General features: G+C 40.7%; 1 protein-coding gene and 1 long non-coding RNA gene across 5 annotated transcripts in view; both read right to left on the bottom strand.

The window, feature by feature from the left end:
- Positions 1 to 607: 607 nt before the first annotated feature.
- Positions 608 to 14812, bottom strand: LOC132013944 (uncharacterized). The gene is made up of 4 exons (XR_009403175.1): positions 14698 to 14812; positions 14307 to 14385; positions 12487 to 12691; positions 608 to 1214 (listed from the first exon to the last, which is right to left on the bottom strand). It is a non-coding gene; the product is annotated as an uncharacterized LOC132013944 (long non-coding RNA).
- A 2676-nt stretch (positions 14813 to 17488) lies between these two features.
- AFF1 (ALF transcription elongation factor 1) overlaps positions 17489 to 25738 on the bottom strand; it is a 208766-nt gene continuing 200516 nt past the window's right edge. For all 4 annotated transcript variants that reach the window (XM_059375474.1, XM_059375482.1, XM_059375496.1 and 1 more), the window contains 2 exons: positions 23901 to 24097; positions 17489 to 22911 (listed from right to left, as the gene is read on the bottom strand). In XM_059375474.1, coding sequence (XP_059231457.1) covers positions 22790 to 22911; positions 23901 to 24097 — 319 coding nt within the window. In that variant the 3' untranslated portion in view covers positions 17489 to 22789. The remainder of the gene's footprint in view (positions 22912 to 23900; positions 24098 to 25738) is intronic.

Raw genomic sequence — 25738 nt, 5'->3', positions numbered from 1 at the left:
AAATTTTTTTACCTGATTCCCCTGCCCCTGCCACATTCATCTGCAAACAATGTTCTTTTTTCCTGTCTGGAAACCAGAGCCCAGGACTGAAATGATACAGGGCGATTTGTACTATATTCGAACAGTGCTCTCATTTTTCCTTCTACTTGCTTCATTTCTCAGTACCTATTCTAATGCAGTATTAAATCAGTGTGTTTTGGATCCAGCTTTATTGGGGTATAATTTATAGAAATTCATTTACTATGTTTACAATCCATCCTTTACCAAGTTTAGAGTTGTGCCAACATTATCATAGTCCAGATTTAAACATTTTCACCAATCCCTGCCCCCGCATTTTTATGACCCTTCCTGCAATCCATCTCTACTTCTCCCCAGGCAGCCAGTGGTGTGATCTGGTTTCCTTCTGTAAATTTGCCTTTTCTGGGTATAGGTGAAATCGTATTCTAGTTTTGCATCTGGCTTCTTAGTATAAATGTTTTGAGGTTCACCTCAAAAACCAATCTATACTCTAGCATTTTTATTGCTGACTAGTATATATCCTCTTCTGTATATATCACATTGTTTATCCAGTCACCAACTGGTTACCTTTTGGCTATTTCTGAACTTCTGACGGCAGCAGCATACATAACAGAAGTAATACCAATCACCAAAGTAGTAATTAGTAAAAGTTTATTGTGCATATACTGGGAGCATTCAAACCACGGAATGAGGCTCAAGGGTGTATTATCAAAGAGCTTTGTAGTGGGAAAGCATGACTGTTTATTCTTCCCAGTGATTAACAGGGAAGTGGTCAGTGGTCACCTCTTATCAACTTAGGGAAACATTTCAAGTTTTGCTTATGAATTTTAGAATCGTAAGCAAGAAATGACCCAGGTCAGGTTAATCTTGCTAAGTAAGTTCAGTGCGTATGACTAAACTGGTTTTGTGGGCCCAAGGAGTTTTTAAGGTTGTTTGTTCTCCATTTGTTTTTAATAACTGCCCCCTTTTGGTCACTTCCTTGGCAGGCTGAGAGTACTATTAACCAGTACAGTGTTGTTCTCAGTTACCACCGTTTGAGTCACGCCACAGAATCATGTGTTCAGAGTTTTCATCCAGTTGAGTTGTCAGACCGGAGCGCCGTGCTGTCCCCATCTTCACTGTACCTGTGGTTACCGCTGCGTTCATCCCGTTGTCTGGTCATGGTATGTCGGCGGCTGTGCCAGGCACTGAAATCCCTCAAGAGCAGAGAACGCATCGGAGAGGTGAATATGATGGCTGTAAGGAAAACACCACCAAGGACTAAAAGATTCCCCAGAGTGGAGATAGCCACTTGGGGGAAAAAAATGAAACCCACTTACATTCAAAGGCACAACATGATGTATTAGCATCCATGGCCTCACGATTTCTTGAAACACCCTCATATCCGTCCTGCCCTGATTCAGCTGAGCTTTCACCTAAATTAGGTCTCTGTATAATGTGAGCCAACAAGTAGTTTAACAAGATGCATTTCAGCGGCAACAAAAGATAAATAGTTCCAGCAAACTGCAGAGCTGCCAGTTGAGAAAATTTCTAGTGTTGGGTTCGGATGGAGTGGGGGCAAGCAGTGAGAGTCGGACAGGTTTTCCTGGTTTGCAGTGTGGACGTGAGTGAGACAGCTGAGCTGTGGTGAGGATTTCTCTGAAGTTTGTATCAAACTGTGCAGCTTTAAGCTTGCATGGCTCTAGGGGAAAACGGCAGTTTTAGTTTTATAGTATTTCTAAGTCAAAAGAGTGGGAGAAAACTGGATGTGTTCGTTTTGGGAGTTCTAGCCAGATACTGGAACAAACCAGAAGAATGCAGAATCTAGTCTAGTTACAGGTAGAAAATAAACCTCAAAGACAACAGCACTAGAATCTTACTGAAAGGCAATTTTTAAAAAGAGATTTTATTTATTTATACATTTGTTAGAGAGCGAGCACAAGCAGAGGGAGCAGCAGGCTCCCCTCTGAGCAAGGAACCTGACTCCAGACTCGATCCCAGGACCCTGGGCAGACACTTAACCGACTGAGCCATCCAGGTATCCAGAAAGGTAGTTTTTCTCATTGCTCCCATTATGATCAGAGATAATGACAACAGACTAATTTGTTTGCAAAGTAAATCCAGTTTCAATACAGTTGACCTAATTAGCTACCCAAGTGCAGCAAGCAAGAATAGGGACTGACTGGTTTGCTGGGACTTTTGATAAGGAATCTCAGATGGGACTTTAAAAAAGCTTGAGGCTAGGAAGCCAAGCCTAGGACTTACCCAACCGTGTCATTTTACAAAGAGAACAGATTCTTACTGAACCAATTAATCTTTTTTTTTTTTTTTTTTTTTTTTTTGAGAGGGAGGGAGAGCATGTGTGCACGCATGCGAGTGGGGTTTGCAGGGGAGGGCAGAGAGAATCTTGGGCAGCCTCTATGCCCAATGCGGAGATCATGAACTAAGCCAAAAACAAGAGTCAGACACTCACTGACAGCCACCCAGGCTACCCTGAACTAATTAAATCATTTTCAAAATCTGGAGAGATCAGGTGGAGAGAAAGTAATAAAGGCTTCGGCCTTTGTTGCAAACATACGCTTTGCCAAACTGCTGTAAGTTACAGAGAGCTTAAGAGAGGAGAAAAAGGGGTCCTTTGAAAAAGCATTAAAGAACCAGCAGTGTTTTAAATGAAATCATAAAAATTCTAGTCATCTTCATAAGTTCACTTAATCGTACTTAATTGTTTTTGTTCCATCTTGCGTTAGCGGCTTTATGAATCAATTTTCCATTAGAGCTTTAGAAATTCTTACCCAGTGTAGTGTTATGGAAGTTCCCAGAAGCCTGCATCTTTGAATAATTGTCAAGCTCTTTTCCATGAATTTCTTTTAAAATGAAGCATTTTTGCAGGAACATTTCTGCAAAATCATCAGAGTAAACAACTACTGTATATAATTGGCAAAAGACTTAAAAATCTGGTGACAACGGGGCACCTGGGTGGCTCAGGTCATGATCTCAGGGTCCGGGGATCAAGCCCCGCATCAGGCTCTCTGCTCAGCCGGGAGCCTGCTTCCTCCTCTCTCTGCCTGCCTCTCTGCCTACTTGTGATCTCTGTCTGTCAAAGTAAATAGATAAATAAAATCTTAAAAAAAAAAATATCTGGTGACAATTCCTATATATACACTCCCAAAATGATGCAACTGACAAGTAAATTTGGTTATTTTTTATGATCTACAATATTTTAAGATCCTACTTGAAACTAAGAGAACACTGTACCAGGACATGAAATTCTTGAAAATTTTATAATTTCTTAATTATTTTAATGACCTCTATATCCCAGAAATAGGCTCTAAGAAGGTTAAAGCAATTATAAATTATTTGACATTTCCCATGCAATTTAATGTATCAAATAAGACTAAATAAATTAGTACTTCTCTTTTTCATTCAGAATTTGATTTGGGGAAGTTTGTCAAAAATGTCAAAAGACGGGCGCCTGGGTGGCTCAGTGGGTTAAGCCGCTGCCTTCGGCTCAGGTCATGATCTCAGGTTCCTGGGATCGAGTCCCACATCGGGCTCTCTGCTCAGCAGGGAGCCTGCTTCCTCCTCTCTCTCTGCCTGCCTCTCTGCCTACTTGTGATCTCTGTCTGTCAAATAAATAAATAAAATCTTTAAAAAAAAAAAAAATGTCAAAAGACTTAAAACATTTGATCCAATATGATCATTGGCCACTGTGACAAAATACTTTGTTATCCATTCAATCAAAGTGACTGATGATTTCAAAGGCAAATACAGAAAAAGTTTCAAAGTTGTAAAAAACCTTAGCTTCTTTAATAGAGAAGACTCAAAGGTGTAAAGCACAGGAAATATTTTCTAAGACACAGCTTTGCTTCCTAAGCAAATTACATTAAATTAAAAATTTTTTTTGTTGACAATTTCATACTAAAAGCAGACCAATAATCAAAGAAAAAAACTTGATTCTTTTAACAGAGAGGAAATGAAATTTTAATTTTGCATCAGTACACTTTTGATCTTAAATATCTTTTTAAAACTTAATGCAGGGGCCCCTGGGTGGCTCAGTGGGTTAAGCCTCTACCTTAGGCTCAGGTCATGATCTCACCTTCCTGGGATTGAGCCCCGCATCAGGCTCTCTGGTCAGCGAGGAGCCTGCTTCCCCCTCTCTACCTACTTGTGATCTCTGTCAAATAAATAAAAATTTTAAAAACCTTAAGTCCATTTTAATTTTGGCTTGATCACACATGAGATTCCTTTCTCAAGATTCCCTTTTCACAAACCCTCTGTAACTTTCTATATCCAATTAGGTTTTGTCATTTTTCCTTTCTTCTTCTGGAACAATCATTTTACTTTAGGACAAAATCATTTTTTTTCCTAAAAAGGCAAAAACCCAAAGTCCTTCATACCTTTCCTTATGCAAAAAACATTCTTTTTCCTTACTTTTTTTTTTTTTTTTAAAGTAGGCTCCATGCCCAGCATGAACCCAACATAGAGGCTTGAACTCATGACCGAGATCAAGACCCGAGTTGCGATCAGGAATTGGAAGTTCAAGTGACAGCTACCCAGGTGTCCCTCCATACCTACTTTTCATCTCCAGTTCGTTGTTTATGTTTTTTTTTTTCCCCTAAAGATTATATTTATTTAACAGATCACAAGTGGGCAGAGAGAGAGGAGGAAGCAGGCTCCCCACTGAGCAAGGTGCCCAATGCGGGGCTCGATCCCAGGACCTTGGGATCATGACCTGAGCCTAAGGCAGAGGCTTAACCCACTGAGCCACCCAGGTGCCCCTACAGTTCGTTTTTTTAGCCCTATTATTTCTAATAGTTTTAATTACATATATTAGAATTCCTAGCTCTTTTCACTAGGAATTAAGGATCCTAAGGAAAAAAATTGTGGGTTGACAAATTTATAAATACATCTCATAGTTTCTAGAAGTATATTCTTCCTCAGATTTTTTTTGGTGTGGCATCAACCATGTTTACTAATGAACCCAAATATCTTTTATCTCCCTGTAGAAAATTAAAAAGCCCAAAGTAGGTACACATTAAGTGCTAAATGTAAGTTTAGAAATGATCTAGACATTCAATGAATATCCATCATTCAGTTAAAATTAGTATAAATGTCAAGTTACTGGTTTAAACACTTATGTTTGGATTAGGCATCGAACTACCAACCATCTTGTTTTTCTTTTTGGCAAATTTTGAAGACATACCTGCTTTTATTAAACCAGCAAACTTAAACAAGTTTTCATTTATCTAAGATTATCTCAGATCATATGACCTTGAAAAACATCTGGGTTAGTACTTTTATACTTCTGAGAGTATACTTGGTAAAACACTTAATTTTCTTTAAGCGAATTAAATAGAACTTTTTGCAATTTAATTTGGTAATACCATCTGGAAGAAGAAAAAAAAAATCACACCTGTAATAAACAAAGGCATACACAAACATACAGACCCACAAAGATCTTAAAGCTTTTGTTGTGAAAATTTTACCCACATCTCAGGTACAAAAGTCAAAAGAATTGTTGGATCCAAACTGGGTTTTGGTTTGTTTGTTTGTTTTTTGGGAGAGCACGCACGCCTGGGAGAGAGAGTGGAGGGGGTAGGAGCAGAGGGAGAGAATCTTAAGCAGGCTGCAAAACCAGCACAGAGCCCGACGAGGGGCTTGATCTCACGACCCCAAGATCATAATGAAGGAGCAGGAGGCTGGCTGAGGACAAAGCAAGAGCTGGCGCCTTGCACCCCCCCTTCACCCGCTCCCCTCCATATGTGTGGCGTTCCTCAGGCACCCCTGACTGCCATAAAATGATAAGTGGTTAACTTGCTGAGATCACAGTCCTGCAAGACAGGAGTCTCCCTTGGTTTGCAAATGTCCTTGAGATTTACAAACAAAGAAGTTACCTTATCAATAGCCCAATTTCCAGGGACACAGAACTCAGTTCCTCAAGCCCTAATGTCACCCTCCCCTCCATAAAAAACCGAAGGAGGCGGAGGTAGAAGGAAAAGTAAATAAAGTTCAATTTCTTCTAAACCTAAATCTCATTAACAAGGATGCTTGATAGCAGGAATGTAACATTCCACCAGGAGACTCCCAATTGTCTTTACTTGATAGTAACCAGGCCTTCAATATCCTGATAGTGCTTTTCTCGCATGTGTGGGCTAACCGGCCAGTTCTGCTTCTGTAAGATTGCTTTGTCTGCTTTCGCACGCGGGTCCCCTGACCCAATCCACTGACGCCAAGTATGCCTGTTCAAACTGTCAATCAATCAGCTCAGCCCCACCCGAAACTTGTTTGTATCTGTCTATAAAAATCCTGCACCGACCCAGCTCCAGACCTCTCGGCGTTATCGGCAACGAGCGGCGCAGAGGTCCAGGTGCCAACCTGCAATAAACGACCCTTGCTGATTGGGTTTGACTCACGTCTCTGGTGGTCTTTTAAGGTGGGGGTAATACTCTATTGGCATTTCAATAACCTGAGAAGAAATCACGAGTGGGACTCTGTTGCCAGGACATGGCAAAAATTCAGAAATAACAGAAGTAAAACCAACCCATCGCCAAAGCAGTAATTAGTAAAAGTATATTGTACACAGCAGGAGCACTCAAACCAAACATGGAATGAGGCTCAGAGGAATATTTGTTCTCAAGCAGCTTATACAGTGAGAAAGCAGCAGCTGTTTATTCTTCAGCGTTTGGTTGTAGTAGAATTTTCTTAAATGGCGGGAACTGGTCAGTGTGTTTCCTCCTACCACCTTTGGAACTGTTCAGGTTTTGGTTATGATTTTCGGAGGCATAAGCAAGAAATGACCCAGGTCAAGCTAGTCTTGCAAAATAAGCTAAATGAAGTTTTGTTTGTGTGACTAAATTGGTTTTGTCTGTTCAGAGAATTTTCAAGGCTGGTCTCTATTTGTTTTTAAACACTGCCATGAATGTTGATGAGTGTGTCTCTACATGTTTTCATTTATCTTCACATGTTCATACAACTGGAACTGTTGGCTTATACAGTAACAATTTTTAAGAAGCTGCCAAACTTATCCACAGTGGCTGTATTATATCCTATTCCCATCCGCACAGTATGAGGTTGCTGGTTGCTTTTCATCCTCTCCTACACAGCATACTGTCTTCTTTGCTTACAGCCATTCTACTGGGTGTGAAAAGGGACCTTTTGTGGTTAAATCCATGTATTTTTTCCTAATGGAATTGTCTGCTCTCTAGTGGTGCATTCTTCATATTGCACTTGGAATAAGGGCACTAATGAGAAGCTTAAAGCTAAAACTTGTTAAAATTTACATTCATTTCATATTGCATAACACACTGAGTGCAATTTGAGGCCCAGGTTCAAAATCTTTTCCTCATTACCACTAATAGTAATCCTCAGGAGCTGGCTGTTGGCTTTGGTTTTGACTTAATCCCCAGAGGTACATTATGGTCAAAACTCTACATTTTTGGGCTTCAGATCAACCCACATTATGCACACAGATCTTCTGGTGTATGGGTTTACACCTGTGAGTGGCTAATTCCTATGAATCAGGGGAGGAAGAGGACAGAGACAGTTTTGTTGACTCAAACCTACCATATCCTTTTAAGTCAGAGCCAGAGAAGTAAATAATTCTTACTAGGGAATGAATGTAAATTCTTTTTAATGAATTGCACACAAATGGAATGTCTAGTGGCTCCTTGGTATTTTCAGGTAACACTCTGTAAATATGCCTGTGGAGAGCTGTAAAGTTTTAGGAGAATGGGTCTCAGCTGACCCCAGGCTGCCAGGTTCTGCTGAAAATAGAGAGCACTATGCACATTAAAAACAGCAAAGAAATTGAGCCAAGGAAGGAACCTGGCCAGGGATTTACTTTCTTACAGGAATGTATATTTGGTAAGTAATCAAAGATGTGGCTTCAGGAAATGAGGGAAGTAGAACCAAACATTTAATGCCTTAATGTTAAGAACCTACAACTTGTGCTTTAATAGAACAGGATATCACACTTTTTTTAAAAACAGAATGTCCATATGGGAAATTTCCCTAACTTCCTGTGTTTTAGGTATATGCATTATGCTAACAAAGCATTTGACTATCCTTCCACAGCCATTCAACAACTATGGATATTCATTTTGTGTGTGTATATACATATAAATACATATGCAAATGCATGAACACAGAATAGTAGAGAATATAATGGATGGCCTCCCTGTGGTTGATTTTCTGCTCCAGTCACATGGAGGCAAGAGGAAATAGAGAGGCCAAGCCAGCCGTGTGACATTTTTGTACACAGTAATTCTAATGTTCCGAATCGAGGTACTAGCAGGGTATAATGTTTAGAATAGGAGAAGGTCTATTCCCCTTCAGGTTAAGCACTGGATAGAAGGGAAAATTAAAATACTCTGGAATTAAAATAATTTTAAACATGTATTAGAACTTTAAAGATGTTGCTATAATGAATACTGCCATATATAAAGAACATGTAGAAACTTTGATTCACCCAGTATTGCTGCCATCATGACCAAAACAAAATAAGGAGATACTGGAATTATTAAACAGGGACATATTTTTTTCTTCTGCCTTTTGAAAATTGGGTGTTTTAGAGGCAAGTCCGGTGAACAGTATTGTTTAACTCTTCCCAGAAAAACGACCGTAAAATAAGATGTATGCTTGCCCACCTAGTCCCGCAAACAACTCCAAAGTGTTCGCGCCTGTTTGGAACAGCATCACACAATGCACATGTGCAACCGTCCCCCACCCCAAGATGATGATTTTGAAGGGCAGTGGCCGTTTAAGAAGTTCTGTGTATCCCTAAATTTTAACCCATCACACTTAACAAATATATTACTAACATTACTCACTTCATAGACTTTAGGATAGCCTTTCTTTTTAGTCACACGTGAGGAAATACAGCACCAGACATTCAGGTGACTTGCACAAGGTAGAGGATGATGGAATACTGTTTTTGGCTTCTGGTTATTTTTCCTTGACACTGTATTGTGAAAGTGAGATGTATCCTGCTGAGCCAAGGCATTCAGCCTTCAAAGTCATCAGTGTCTGAGCTAAAGTTTTATTTGATCCTATATTCTCCAACCTGGAGGGCCCTGGGTGGCTGGGTAAGGGGGTGGGTGGGAACCCATGCTGTTGCCTGTTTCAGTTATTTCATATTTGCTGGGATTTTAATTTTTAAAGCTTACTTTGCACTGCTCATGACTTTAGACTTTTGTTTTATGCTAGTGTTTTTAAAGGTTTATCACTAATTTCTTTTTTATTGTATTAAATAATGCATGTCCTCATAAAAAGAAAAAAAAAACCTGTCAATTTCAGCATGCACTAGAGGTGTACTTATTAGTTCTAGTAAATGGAGAAAATCTGTAAGGCATACGCAAAAAAACATCAGACTCGGAAAATCCCTCGCTGTGCTGTGTCACCGTCTAATGACTGCAGAGTCTCAGGACTTCCTTCTCAAGTTCTATTTTATAGACCTAATTCCTACCCACAATCCGATTTTATGAATTGTTAAAACAGAGTTAGGACACTGGTTGTAGATGACATTACATTCTCTCCTTCCCACTTGCATGTGTATGTGTTCTCTCTTAAATAAAATCTTAAAAAAATAACCCAAAACACAGAAACAACTTTAAAAAAAAAAAAAAAAGCCACATTTCCTCTAGCTCATTCCCACAAGCAAAATCCTTCATCATAAAAGTCAGACAAATCTGTATCATAATCTGGGTCTCACATTTTACTAGCTGCTTGACCATAACTTACTTTTAGTTTATCACCTGTAAACCATAATAATGACTAATTTGAAAGGTGGTTTTAAAAATATAGACTATGGAAAATATACAGCACAAGTAGTTTTTAACCGATGATCCTTTCCCCTTCCCCAGGTTTCCATTTTCTAGGTCTATTGTGCCATAGGGATGGGGATGTATCATGGATATAGTAAATGAAAGGAAAAGAGGCTGAGCAGCTTCATTTTGCTCCAGGGAATTTGGGACAAATACACAGCACACAAGAGGAGTGCTGTCCTCTGCTTAATAGATAAACTGGCTTATGCCATGCTGTGAAGCTTAAAATAACTCAGTCTGAACAGTGTAGCCATAGGGTATTGGTTTTACGAAAGCATCTTTATTAGGACTGGCTGGAGGTAAGGACAACGGCCATCTGAAGTTACCTGTCACGTGCCCATCCGGCAGCTGGGCACCCGGCCCCATGCTCCGTGTTAACACATTCTGAAGCATGTCACTCGACACAAAGCTCAGGCTACTGAATGGACCAAAGTAAACTTCACAGGGATAAGAGATCAGTCTTCCCCGGTTCTTTTACCTTTATTAAAATAAGCAAGTATCAGGTTAATAGGATTGCAGTCAAGTGAGGCGTGGGACTGACCTGTGATTAATTTTAGACTTGATCTCTGCAGGCCATAAAGAAACCTACTGTGACATTCATTCTGCACATCCAGTGGGCTGCAAAACTGCCAATATTTCAGAGTTTTCAATTTATCCAGGATAAATGTCATTTGTTTGGACAAGTAATATGTTCTGAAGATTAATGAACCTTCAAATTCTGTATGTCCATGTTGTGCATACAGTCTCACTTAGGGATCGATCATCACCTCCAACAGGATTGGAAAAAAAAGAAATGGGAATTTTAAGCAGCTCATGGATGAGGTTTGGAGCATGAAGAGTCAATACAGTGGGTTAGAGGCAATCAGTAACCTAGTCCAGGGCTCCTTATTTACAAATTAGAAGAAAGATAACCAAATAGAAAATGAGCTAAGCACAGGAACAGGCATTCCACAGAACTGGAAACAAATGGCCAATGCATTTGTGCCAAAATGGTCAATTTCAGTTGTCAGAGGAGTGCAAATTGTATAAGGTTTTTCAAATTGTATCCAAAGCTGGCAAAGATGTATGCCCAAGCTGATAAAGGCCTTATGTAAAAATCCCACAGCCAACATCATACTCAATGGTGGAAAACTGAGAGCCCTTCCCCTAAGGTCAGAGCAAGATAAGGATGTCCACTCTCACCACTTTTACTCAGCATAGTACTGGGAGTCTGCTATAGCACTCGATAACAAAAAGAAATAAAAGGCATCCTGATTTGGTAAGGAAGAAGTAAAACTCACTGCTCACTGTTTGCAGATGACAGGATACTACAAGGAGAAAACCCTGGAGACTCTACCAGGAAACTACTAGAACCGATGAATGAATTCAGTAAGGTAGCAGGATACCAAATCAATGCACAATGCAATCTGCTGCATTCTTACGCACTAATAATGAAGCAGCAGAAAGAAATTAAGAAAACAATCCCATTTATAATTGCATCAAAAAGAATAAAATACCTAAGAATAAACTTAAGAAGGTGAAAGATCTATCTATACTCCAAAAACTGATTTAATAAAAAAAAAAACCTCTCAAACACTGATGACTGAAATTAAAGATGACACAGAGATGGAAAGACATTCCATGCTCATAGGCTGGAAGAATAAATGCTGTTAAAATGTCTACATTACTCAAAGCAAGCTACAGATTTAATGTAATCCCTATCAAAACATTTTTCACAGAACTAGAACAAACAATCCTAAAATTTGTATGGAACCACAAGACCCCAGATAGCCAAAGCAACTGGAAAAAGAGAAAGAAAACTGAAGGTATCACAATTCTGGATTTCAAGTTGTATTACAAAGGGGTGGTAAATAAAACAGCATGGTACTAACATAAGGACTGACAGATCAATGGAACAGAAAAAAACCCAGATATGAACCCACAATTATGTAGTCAATTAATCTTCACCAATAAAGAATATCCATCAATAAATATATATACAGGGCACCTGGGTGGCTCAGTTGGTTAAATTTAAGCCACTGCCTTTGGCTCAGGTCACGATCCCAGAGTCCCAGGATCAAGGCCCGCATCAGGCTCCCAGCTCCGTGAGGAATCTACTTCTCCCTGACCTTCTCCCCTCTCATGCTCTCTCTTACTCATACTCTCTCTCTCTCAAATAAACAAATAAATAAATAAAATCTTTTTTAAAAAATGAACATACAATGGAAAAAAGTCTCTTCAACAAATGATGTTGGTAAAACTAGACAGCTACATGCAAAGGAATGAAACCAGACTGCTTCCTTTCATCATACATAGAAACAAACTTAAAATGGATTAAAGACCTAAATGTGAGACCTGAAATCACAAAAAATTTTTGGAGAGCACAGGCAGTAATTTCTCTGTCGCTGGTCATAGCAACGTTTTTCTAGCTATGTTCCATAAACTATCGAGACTATGTCAAAATGAAAAGCTTCTGCACAACAAATCAAAAAAAGTAAAATGCAACCTACTGAATGGGAGAAGATATTTGCAAATAACTTATCCAATCAAGGGTTAGTATCCAAAATATATTAAAAACTTACATAACTCAACATCTAAAAAAAACAAATAATCCAGAAGACATGAACAGATTGAACAGATATTTCTCCAAAGACGACAAACACACGAAAAGATGCTCACCACCACTCACCATCAGGAAATGCAAATCAAAACCACCGTGAGGGGGACGCCTGGGTGGCTCAGTTAAGCATCTTCCTTCAGCTCAGGTCATGATCCCACGGTCCTGGGATCTAGTCCCACATTGGGCTCCTTGCTCAGCAAGGAGCCTGCTTCTCCCCCTGCTTGTCACTCCCCGTGCTGGAGCACTTGTACTCTTCCTCTCTGGCAAATAAAATCTTAAGGGAAAAAAAAAACAAAACAAAACAAAAAAACAAAAAAAGAAAAACCCTAAATAAACCCCCATGAGGTATTGCTTCATACCTCTCAGAATGTCTAAAATCAAAAACACAAGAAACAACAAGTGTTGGTGAGGATATAGAGAGAAAGGAATCCTCCTGCACTGTTGGTGAAAATGAAGCTGGTGTAGCCGCTGCGGGAAACATGCAGCGTTCTCAAAAAATTAAAAATAGAGGACTGCCCTATGATCCAGCAATTGCGCTATGGGGTATTTTACCCCCAAAATACAAAAACACTAATTCAAAGGGATACATGCACTCCTATGTTTACTGCATCATTACTTACCATAGCCAAACTATGGAAGCATTCCAAGTGTCCACTGATAGATGAACAGATAAAGAAGATGTGTTATATACAACAGGAGAATATTATGCAGCCATTGAAAAGAGTGAAATCTTGCTATTTGCAACATGGATAGACTAGAGAGTATAATGCTAAACGAAATGTCCATCAGAGAAAGACAAATGCCGCAAGATCTTACTCATAGGTGGAATTTAAGAAACAAATGAGTGGGGGAAAAAAGACAAACCAAGAAACAGACTCTTAACTATAGAGAACAAGCTAATGTTAACCAGAGGGGAAGTTGGGGGGGTGGGGGGGTAGAAAGATTAAAGAGTAAATTTATCATGATGAATGAATGAATGAATGAATGAATAAGGGGGGGTGGAGAATACACGCCCATCCACAGTTGGTATGAGAGCTTTTTGGGAGAAGTGGTTTGGTTAACATAAAAAAATTTAAATTTAACTTATCTTTTGATGCAGATATCCCCCTTACAAAAATTTATCCTATAAAAATACTTAAAAGAATGCAAAATGATGTGTGTATCAAGATTCCTCAAAAAAAAACCCCCAAAACCTCAGTAGAGCACTGTAACCGACTAATGGGGTTGGGGGTGCCTAGGGGAGGCATGGATGCATAATACAAGAATGTTTACAGAAACGGTGATATATCCTTACTGCATGATATTTTGTAGCCAAAATAGGATTACCATAAAAAGACTAAAGAAACTGAAAAGAATGAGAATATAGTATATTCCACATTTATGTTTATAAACAAGGTATAAGTGCATAATAAAAGTTCTGGAATGAAATGCACCAAATTTTATGGCTTTTAACTCTAGAAGGAAAGGGATAAAGTATGTCTGCCCTTGCAATTTTTGCTCTGTATGCTTTTTATGTCATTTGATATTTTTTTAATAGCCTACTTGTAAATCAGTTGAAAACAGGACTTTTTTTAAAAACCCCAAAATGAGGGGCGCCTGGGTGGCTCAGTGGGTTAAGCCGCTGCCTTCAGCTCAGGTCATGATCTCAGGGTCCTGGGATCGAGTCCCACATCGGGCTCTCTGCTCAGCAGGGGACCTGCTTCCCTTCCTCTCTCTCTGCCTGCCTCTCTGCCTACTTGTGATTTCTCTCTGTCAAATAAATAAATAAAATCTTTAAAAAAATAAAAGAATTAAAAAATTTAAAAAAATTAAAACCCCAAAATGATTTACATGTATATGTAGGCTTGGGAAGCTCTGCAAAGCCACTCTAGCCTGTCACTTACTCCCACCTTAATTAAGATGCTTGGCAAATCCTCAGTTGCAATCCTGGGTGCTGAGTCCTGCCCGCAAGAAGAGTTTCTTCAAAGACTGCAGGACAAAGATGGAAAAGCAGGGAGGTCAATAGTGAAACTTGAAGACATACTTCTAAAGCCCATACTGTTGAGTACAACTCGTTTTTCACATCCAAGAGTGTACATAACTGTAGAAAAATGTGTGTGTGTGTGTGTGTGTGTGCGCACCTGTCTGTGTGTGCTGTTGTTTAGATGATAATTTACAGGAATATTTAGCAGTAGAGAGCTACAAACCCATCATTGTTTCTGCCGCCTACCCATGAAGTAAGGTAAATGAGAAGTTAGGACTGGGCCCCAGTAATAGAGAAGGGTGATTTACAGCACTTACCCAGGACAGGAACACGGTCTTTTGAGGCTAAAATAGAATTGTCTGTTTAGAAAGTGCTCCAGGTCTGCCCTCCAGTCTGTTGGAAGGGCACAGGTCTTTATTATCTGAGCCTTGATGTCGCACTACAGTCTTGCCTTCAGCGGAGTGTGGTCTACGGGAAACCACAGACACTGACAGAGTCCTGTTCTAAGACAAAACAGACGAGACAGGGACATTTATCTGAGCACAGCCGAAGTACCAGCATAAACCTCTGGTCATACTACAGTAAAGACCCATTGCGCTTCAGTCGTTTAGAATGGCTTGGAAGATTCTCAACAGCTAGATGTCCTAAGTAGAAGTAGCTGGGGTTGTGACAACTGTCATGTCCAACAACCCTGGCAAACAGTGAACAAACATCTATTTCCATAATCGAGGCTCCCAAAGTGCAGAAATGCTTGCCAATACAAAACCTGAGAAGGACACAAAGAGCAAGGACAGCTCACCTCAGAGTTGGCGCCAGTAATATCCCAAATACAGAAATCAGAAAGGAAAAAGAGGAACAGCTTGAAAGGGATCATCTATTCTTTTCTGCTGCTCAGCTTCCTCTCTCTTCCTTGAGAACCCTTCCTAATGGTGAACTCACTACATGATTGAGGTGAAAACGTTCTCCCCATCTACCGAGCTGGGCACTTGAACTGGGTGTTAGGGTACTGGTCATATAACCCACACCTGCAAATGGCAGCTTGGTATGGGACGGGAAAAAATAGTACCATAGGGACAAAATTTAAGAAGACACTGTTTCCCACCTAAAGAATTAGGTGGGGATTCCCGCCCCTCCCTGTGCCTTGCATTCTTCAAATATGATACCCAGGCTTGGTCAATGAACAGGTTATCAGTGCATGCTAAAATCACGAAGTGTCTGTCAGAGGTGTGGGACCAGGGAAAAGCCCGTATTCACAACAGCGTTTCAATGATTGTATCCTAACCAAACATCCAAAGTTAGCCTCACTAACAATTTTAGGTGCCTCCTGATAGGACACAATGTGAAGTACACCACATCTCCCGTGGGGTCCTGCCAAATATAATCCAGCCTCTAAGACCTAACCCAGTTCGCGGGAAATACAGGATTTGGACGAATGAATTAAAGGATGCTTCGGGAAATACACAAATCCAAGATGTAGGACATCATATTTTTTATATAATGACTAATTGTTACACACAAAACTTGACTGAATCCTGATTTCAAAAAGAAGCTCCAAGACCTCTCAGGGACAATTACAGGAATTTTAACACGAACTGAGTATTAGATGTCTGTTGAAAACTTTTCTTAGATGGTACCAGATGAAATGCGTTAACTTTTTTGGACCGAAACCTAATTCAACATACATATATACATGGCACACATTTACCTAAGGACAACATGGTAAAATTTCAATTGCTGAATCTGTCCAAGTAGTTTGATTCAGGGATGGCTGTGGAAACATTCTTTACCATAGCACCTAATTAGAAATCATCTCCGTGTCTAACAAGGAGGTTGGTTAAATAAACTGGTACAACCAGCGAAGGACAGTAACTACCAACATCTACCAACAGACAAGATAGGACATGGGACTTTTTTATGTGAAAAAGATGAAAACCAAAGATTTTATGACCCGTCTGTCAAAGCCTAGTTCCAATGAGATATCTGCCCTTTAGCTTCTCTTAATGAGAACTAAAGACTCCCCTTTTCCCCACACATGCTTGCCTTTATGTGCTTACCAGTTCCTGCTGCTTGTCGACTCTACCACAAGCTTGCTGAGTGAGGATGGGGGTCTGTTCAGCAGGACCAATGCAAGTAGAGGTCACCTAATCTACAGAACAAAAAATGAAGAAGGAAGAGGAGGGTAGTGGGGTCTTTCTCAGTGTACAGGTAGAGGCTACAGGGTAGCTATGGGGATACTGTGGTGCAATAAGGGAAAGAAGTAAATTTTATTTTTTTTCAAGATTTTATTTATTTATTTGACAGACAGAGATCACAAGTAGACAGAGAGGCAGGCGGAGAGAGAGGAGGAAGCAGGCTCCCTGCTGAGCAGAGAGCCTAATGCGGGACTTGATCCCCGGACCCTGTGATCATGACCTGAGCCGAAGGCAGCGGCTTAACCCACTGAGCCACCCAGGCACCCGGGAAAGAAGTAAATTAAAGGAGCCACGAGTTTGTGAATGTTCATGCCAGGTACTATGCTAAGCTCTCCAGAACCATCTAGCCCAATCCTTACCACCTTACTACTAGTTAGACACCAAATCAACAAAGTTGATGAAGGAGAAAACCCCTGAGAGGTTAAGTGACTTGCCCAAGGCCACACAGCAAACTCAAGAACCAGGATTCAAATTCAGCAAGTCAGATTTCAGCACCTCAGTTTTTCCTGATTTACTAAAATCACTGAGGAAGAACATGAGTTCTTTCAGAGTAGCAAAGGAGGAGAGACCAGATGGCCTTTCAAAGCCTTTCAGTACCAACAAATCTGTCCACCCAACAAACATTGAAAACAGGCAAATTATGGTCACCGGTGCACCTGGTACTTAATGTCAGAAAGAGGAGATACCACACTGGTGAGAGGTTAATCTGTGTGATAGAAGTTCCTAAAAATAAAAAGAAGAGAAGGATGAGCTTCCCTCTGCCCACATGTCTTTTCCCATTTCAACAAAATAAATAATAAATGAGGGTGTGTTATTCCACCATGTCAGAATCTTCTTGGCTGTAAGTGGTAATTATATATAGCAATTTTAGGAATTACTTTATTCAGGCAAAATGAAAGCATGGATTCAACCCCAATGATTTCTCTAAATTTTTATTAATTTTTTTTTTTTTTTTTTTTACAGCTCGATCCTCTTGTGAAAAGGAAAGAATTTGAAGATTAACAAGTCAATTACTTTTTTTTTAAACAGCAATTAATCCTCATTACAGAGAACAACAAACAAAAGATCTGTGGCACATTATCTTTGGAAAGATCTTTTGCAAATTTTTCTTCTAAAAAAAGAAAACTATAATTTTCACAGATCACATATGTCTCTTTCAAAGGACTATACAAGGCGGCTAAATTTTATTCACAAAAGCCCCAAGTCGCAGTTCCATTGCTGAAGTAGATAAAATACATGGAGTCCCCGTCACTTGGGTTGCACATCTTCCCATTGAGAGCATCACGGCTTCCCTATCCTACGTACAAACTCACTGTGTGGGCTAGACAGCTGGCACGTTATTCCACAAGAACTAAAGACAAATTCGTATTTCAGACCAGTGATCATTTATCAACTGGACCAATTTACTCCTTTTTTAAACAATTTTAATACCAAGATTTGACTTCCTCTAAAGTTATAAGAAAGCAACAAATATATAATATAATATAATATATAATGGTAATAAATAAAAAAAGGCAACCCTGCTCAGGTATCATCCAAAACATGATCACATTCAGAAAGAAACAAAAAACAAGAAAGATTTGGGACACATGCCTATAAACACACACACATACACACACGCACACACACGCACACACACACATACAAGAACAGTGTATACTTGATATCTGAGGGGAGATGTGCAGTAATTTTAACAATACACGTTGATGGCCCGAACAAAAGGCGAAGTTAATACTGCCTGTGTTAAGCATCACTTAAACATCTACTTTTAAGCAAAGCACGTTACCTTCCTTAGGTCGGCCATCGCCTGGTCTTACCAGTGCAGCTGGGCCAGACTTGCTGCCAGTGGTCTTATTCCCTTGACCTTCCAGGCCAGTAGAGTATCATCTAGGCTCACAGGAGCTGTGTTTCCTTCCTGCCCTCGTGGGTAGAGAAATACAGGCACTTTCTTACCCATCACAGTACCTGTTGAGATCTGCTGCACAGTGGAACATAGTGTGATTTCCCTGGGACAATGGGAAATTCACAGCCCCTGGAAGTAGACAGACGGTGCTCGCCAACTCATCGTAAGAACTCAAGAACATGGCCAGTGTCATCATTCTCAGTCGTTGAGAAACCAACACAACTGGATTGCAGACTGGAGGTTTATATGGTAGAAATACCACATGCGGTGTTTGAAGGAAAATCCGCAACACCATGTAATTCTGCCACTCCACCTCCAGCAAACAAAATGACAGAAGATAAAAAGGCACAGGAGAAACCTTCTATTTGTTAATTCTCAATAGGACCAAAAACGATCAAAAGAGACAACCCACTGCAGAAAGGGAACAAAAGAAGTACCGCCATGATCCCCACACGCCTCCAGAGCCACATACACAACTCACTTTCCAGTGAGCAAATCTCTGCATCTGTGTTTCTAAAAGAAGCCCAACTACTCTAGCAAAATGGAAATACTGGTACTTGATGGTAAAGACTGTAGTAGAAGAAGTGGCAATGTTTTTCAAAGATTTGTGTAGTGTCTGGGGAAAATAAATCCTTAAGAAAAAAAGCAGAGCCGGCGGTGGGAGGTAGGGAACCAAGCCTTACTGGATTCATTGACCTGAAGATGAATAAATACGCGTCAAACTTCATGAAGCAGGAGAACAAAAGGTACAAGACCCACATTAACATGTCTTAAAGCCGTATCAAAATAAATACAGCATTATCCCCAAGTTAGTATTATTTCAAAACTAGATTTGGTCAACAAAGGCACAAGGAATACATCTAAATCAAATAGCCTCAAACTCTGTGTGTGTGAATGTTTGCATGCATACGACACACACGTGTCCTTTCTAGATTAGACACAAAAGCTGTTCATTTTGGAGGACATAATGGTTCATCTTTTTGCTTCTAAAAATTATTGGGCAGGAATCCTAACAAAATAGTAAGCTCCTGATTCTACTACCTGATTCTGAATATTTAAGGTACCAATTAAGGCAAATTTTCAGCCAGAAAGGAGTTGAATGTTAGGTTCTCAAAAGCCTGAGATCTGGAATTAAAGGATATAAACGAATTCTAACTTGTCTGGGGGAGAAAGCGAAGTATCTTGGTCAAAAAAGATCTATAAAATAAAGGTCCTTTTATTTAAAAAAAAAAAAAAAATGCAGATTTCACTCAGTATCGTTCACTGAGCGTACCGTAAAAGCCATTCTCTTGCAGTTCTCATCCTGACAACAGGCCTGCTGGACCCTCGCTTCTTCACCACAGCTTGCGTATGGTCAGTGTTTTCACATTCTTAACCCAGTGTCATTTGGTATATTTCAGTGAAGCGTCTTTCATTCTTTAGCAGGACCCCTAGTCTGGCTAAAATCTCAAGCTCAGTGATTCACATTTTAATTATCTCCAGAAAGGACAGAAACACTCAACATTTTAAAAAGTAAAACAGTGTTCTTCCATCTCTTAGTAAAGACACACACACATACATACACACACGCACACGAACACACGAAACTGTAGTGCCAAAGGCAAGATTTTACAATTTTCACTCCTTAAGATATTTTTGTATTTGTCTCATTTTATAATCTAGTCCTTTCAATTATCTACCTCAGTACAAATTCTGCCTTTGGGAATTTAAGCATGCAGTGAAAAAGTGCAGCGATTTTTAAAATTCTCTAGATTTCTATATACAACTGTAACAGGAAAAAGACCTATGAACATTAAGGATTCATCAGCCACTATTTTTCACATACTCTATTTAAAAAGTAGCCACCGGGAATCCTTTTAGGTACAATGCAGTAAGAATCAGAAATATTCCATGTTCAAAATACTACAAATTGATCTCTGCAAATTGATTAGTTTTTCAAGGGACAAATTCTCAATATAAAGGTTGGGGGCAGGGAAACACTACTCACAAAGAATAAGGCCACTGAGAAAGCAACTGATTTTTTGGTTTTGTTTTGTTTTCCTTTTTCTTTTAGAAGTGGCTGAGAAATGGACTCAGAAATGTCTTTAGTCACAGGAGTGCTGTTGATCATGGATGGCGCGCACGCACGCGTGCACACACACACACACACACACACACTCCAACACAGTCTGCATAGATCAGAACATGTCCGAAGAAGACATGGCCTCCCAAACTGACAGGTGACTTGTACTGGGGAATGGTGGGGTAAAGGGGACAGAGAAGACCAAGTGAATAAGGGGGGAAAGGACATTAAATAATCACATAAACCTGATTCTGGTGTCCTGTTTCACACATATTAAGAGATGGACACGATGTCACAACCCCCCCGACAATTACTGCTCAATTAACAGAAGGTTCTGTTGAATGGCTTTGCTTCAGAACATCAGTGAATGATATCGGTCCATCAAGATCATCTAAACGGTTCTCATGCTCAGATATATTCCTGCTGGACGTAACTCTCTGGCCTTCACCTAAACATGAGGTGCCAAACCTCTGAACTAGCTACAGATAAAAAAGAACAGGTTGGATAAGACACTGAAGGAACGGCTTCACACGCACAATTCGTACATGAAAATCATCGCCACTCCCATCCTCTGCACATCCCTTCATGGATTGACCAAATCACCGAGTTCTTACATTCCTCATACAGACTTTTGACCTCTTCATTATAAAGATGGCATTCCCTTCTTCACTAGTAGTATGAAAATGACAAACATTCTGGGTAGGAAACAAAACGTAAAGGGGCAGAATGGGATGAAGGGAGAGAAAAATGAACCAAGGGTGGTGATAACACTCACTCCTCAATTTTAATACATGTGCAAATTCTACTTCTAAAAGGGATATCAAGAATTGGCTTTTAAAAACACTGAACTCAAAATAATGCTTCCAAAAACCTTCAAAGTTTCAATTAAAAAAAATCTGTGCTTATGGTTATGTGGGAATTTTGATTGTGTTTTTTCCTTTCAGGTCATTCCCTATGAACTTGGTTTAGTATCTCTAATACGGCAATAACAACATATGGGAAGGCCACAGTTCCTCTTCAATCCAACCAAATCTAGTTGATTGAGAACATTTTGGAGTGAAGGCATGCGGTGACAATTTTTTTTTTTTTTTTAAAGTCTAATTAACCACCCAAATCTCCACATCCTCTCAGGGAGTTAATTTACCCTAGGCAATCAAGGGCTCAGAAAGTTGACTTTTGCTATAAATATAAAATAATCTGTAGCAGAAAAATATAGCCTCTCTAAGAAGTAGATTTCATTTTTGTTTGCTGACAAAACTGTGAGTTGGTTAGACAACATGAGTTACCACATAACTGTAGACCACAAATCAGCACCTCAAATTCCAGCTCTACTTAAACAAAAATTAAAAAGCACTTTAGCCATCTGGTCAGGTATAAATGTTGGTTCCCTTCTTCCCCAAGGTAGAAAATTCAGAATATAGTCAATGGTGACTGCCTTTCGCTGAAGCAGGGGGTAGGGACCGCAGCGCCACATCCTCCATGGTGCATGCAAGCTCAAGATGGCTTCCCCGTGGGCGGCAGCTCCTCCCTCCACTGCTCCGACTTACGCTGACTCCCAGCAGTGACAGACAAATCAGAACTGGGGTGAATGCATGGTACTCCAGGAAATGGGGGAGTGGGGGGGGAGGGGAGTTGTCTTCAATTTCATAAATTGTGGCAATACTTGGTATTTATCAAAGCCACTGTTCACAGGCAGAAAGTGGGGTACAGTGGAGTCCTTCACAACTTAGCTTTATAGATGACCATCAGAATTTCCTAAACAAATATTTCCCCCAAAACGTAAAAGGAAAAAAAAAATCATCCACAGAACCCTACACCAAAATTCATTGTTTAAAAAATTTCCTTCTGCAACTAGACAAGGGTGGCTACTGAGGGGACAGGAACGTGCTCTCAGAGCTGAAACTGCTTCTCCTCATTTCATCTGCCATTTGCATCCTGCTGGTTAAAAAAAGTACGGAAATGTTTCTAGACCACTCACACGCCCACTCAGTCTACATTGCACTTCTGTCCTTTAGTTAGGAAAGGCAAGATCATCTCTGAGGCCAGCCTCCTCCTTTCTGCTTCTGCATAACCACTATGTCCAACCAACGATCACGTAAGTTCTTGAAAGTTTAAGTGGACAAATGTCCTGGCCATCTCATGGTGCTTCTCTTCTCAAGTTTGGTGTCTTGATGAGACAAACGTCTGAACTGTTTTTGAGGCTTTCAATGTGCAAAAAAGTCCCCAAGCCATCAAATCAACTTGGGCCTCCGTTAAGGTGTTTTGGTTGCTTGTTTTAGCCGCTGAAAACCCTGTCTTGTATAGTGCACCAGATCCATCAAACTGCTGTTGAGGGCCAAGGCACACACACTTGTGCTGAGCTGAGCAAAAAATTCTGCAAACAAAGCAAAACCAAAACCAAGTAAACACATTTGCACACACAGAAATAAAAATGGAAACATAAAAAGTCAACGTTCCAGCAACTGTATCCCCACAACATTCTGTATACTTCATCACAGCAAAAAATCGCAGTCTCCTGTAATGGCTCGCTGGTTCTCCACGTCCCTCCACAACACTGGAATGTAAGCCCTGGGCTGTTTCTTGAGCTGAATCCATAATGCCTGGCACGGTGGCTTGTGCTGGAAAATACCCAACCTGCACTACTGGGTCAATGGATGGTGAATCAAACAAAACCAAACCCCCAACACATGAAGAGCATCATTAGTCTGTTAAGAAAGTAAAATTCTAGGAGGCAATGAGAAATACAAGTGGCTACAGGTGGCGGGCCACTGCCTTCCCTACAGCCAGGAAAGAATCTGGAACGGCATTACTGGGGCAGTTATGTATCAGCATTTACTCAGTGGTAGCCGGACTGACAGGGAGCAGTTCCTCTAACAACACACACTATCCTATCTCCCGAACTTTTTTCCAAGGTTTCTTCTTCTCAAAGAAGTCTCAGGAATGTTTTCTAGGCCACACTTCTTATACTGTTGCTAACCGTCTTTCTCAACAGATACTGAAAACAAACGTGTGACTAGGTATTTAGGTCACACGACCTCACGGACCAAGCTGGTCGTGCACAGAGACAGCCGGTCCCTTCCCGTCTCCGCTTGCCTCGCCCCTCTGCTAGCATGTCAGTTCAGGCTGACATAGTGACACGAGAACTTCTAGGGGGCAACCACTCCTAAGTTAACACGGAAGTCTGACTCCGCACCACAGAGCTCAAGAAAGAACTGCGGCTGGTTGGGTCACGAGGCAGAACGGAGGAGAGCAAATACCTATACATTCCCTTCTCTTCAGAACACGGAACATAAACTCCAAACCAACAACGTCCCTCCCTCCTGCTCCCCATGCCCCAGGAGTTACCACCACAGAGCCATTTACCTTTATTCTTCCTTGTAAGGATTTCAGCCTGCTCCCAAAGATCAAAGGCGGTAAGGACATGGGAAGTAATGGTGACATATGAAGATGTCATGTTTTGGATGGTGACAGGCATTCCGCTGCTCCCTACGCTGCCAGCACTTGGCTGGGACCCGACAGGAGAAGGCATTGGAGAGAGAGGGGACGGTGTGCCTGTGGTTCTGGAAAGCGCGAGAAAGAAGATAACTGGTCAGTCACCTAAACCCGCAGACTATGGACTACTTGTCTCTGGGAGTGCAGTCCAGTTATCGAGTTCTGAGGTGTACTAGCCAAAACAATCACTTCCAGAAGATCAGAGATGCTTTTCACCTTCAGTATTTGGGGAATTTATTTCAGGAAACACACAAGATGGTGCCCATCAAACAGAGAATGTAACTGGGGGGAAGCAAGGTGTCCTTCGCTGGACACAGAATCAGGAGGCACATTATGTTCCAAATATGCTCGCTCCATTTCCAGTCCACTCCCTCAGCCTGGAAGCCCTCCCCCCGCCACCACCACTCAGTTCTAGCTTCCACCAAGACAGTACTTCCCCATGAAGATGGTTCTCATCTCCTACATCTTCATTCTCTCATCCAGTCAAACACGGACCGATACCTGCTCCACGCTCGGCACTCTTCTGGAACCCAGGGAGACAGCATGGCCTCCCTCTGGCCACCACCTGAACTGGTCTCTTCGCATTTACCTATGAATTTACCCATTGCACTTCTCACATCCCATTATACTCTTCTGCCTATTCCTTTTCCTTCCCTGAAGGCTGGGACCATTTCTTACGAATCTTGGCATTTCTGGCACTTAACACAGAGGAGGCTCTTCCTAAGGATCTACTGAATCAGTGCTTGGCTGAACCAAGGGCAGGACGCCTCCGAGGAGACTGGCCAGGAGGCACTGTGCCTCAGGGGATGCGCTCTTCTCCCCGTTCTCCTTCTGGCTACCTACCTGCACGGGCCTTGACAGGACTCAAGTGAGAAACATGAGGAAAACACTGAGATGGGAAAGGTAATGGAAAGATCAAGGTCAAGCAGCAGGAGCCTCATGACTGGGTCCATCCACCCCTGGGGGCTGAAGGGACCCCAAGTGTCCCCCACAGAATATATACCATGAAGGACTAGAGAGCAATCTCCATGAGGGCAGAAATTCTTGTCTGCTTTGTTTACTGCTTTATCCCCTGTGCCTAAAAACAAGGTTTGGTAGAGGAAAGGTGTTTGCTATAAACTGGCTGGGCAAATGGGGAAGGAGTTATCTAAAATAATGTGACTGACAACTTATTAACTTAGAATTAACATCTGAGGTGAGTGTCATGAAAATTTTCAGAGGTAAGAAGTTACTTCTCAGTCAGGACTTTTTTTTTTTTTTTTAAAGAGAGGCCATATGGGAATCTCTTCTTTTGAATGTGCTAGAAATGGGGCAGTCTTCTAGGTGATATTCTTAAAATAGCAGAACTTATCAGAACTGGGACTTTTCAAGGAGTATAACCAAATTAAAAAAAAAAAAAATACTAGGCAAGTACTACAGGGTAGAAAATTTTAACTTCATCTTAACAACACCTGCACAAAAATTCTGTTTTTCACCATCTTAAGGCAGAGATGAACACTTTCAGTTCACAAAGGAGGTGGGAGGTAGCAAGAGATAGTTTTCATTCTTAATAGTACTATCATGGACCCTAGATAAGGGGATTTGGTTCTAGAAAGTTCTTATTTACTGAAATGCCAAGACAACATGTCCTACAGACAGAGAAAAGACTTTGGCTCTAGTTGGCTCTGCCTCTGTTTTGTGTTGTCAGGCGTATCTGTAGATCTTCAAAG

The sequence above is a fragment of the Mustela nigripes genome, chromosome 1 (genome assembly GCF_022355385.1).
Source record: "Mustela nigripes isolate SB6536 chromosome 1, MUSNIG.SB6536, whole genome shotgun sequence".
NCBI lineage: Eukaryota > Metazoa > Chordata > Mammalia > Carnivora > Mustelidae > Mustela > Mustela nigripes.
The sequence above is the reverse complement of the archived record's forward strand: the minus strand, read 5'-3'. Positions and strand labels throughout refer to the sequence as shown.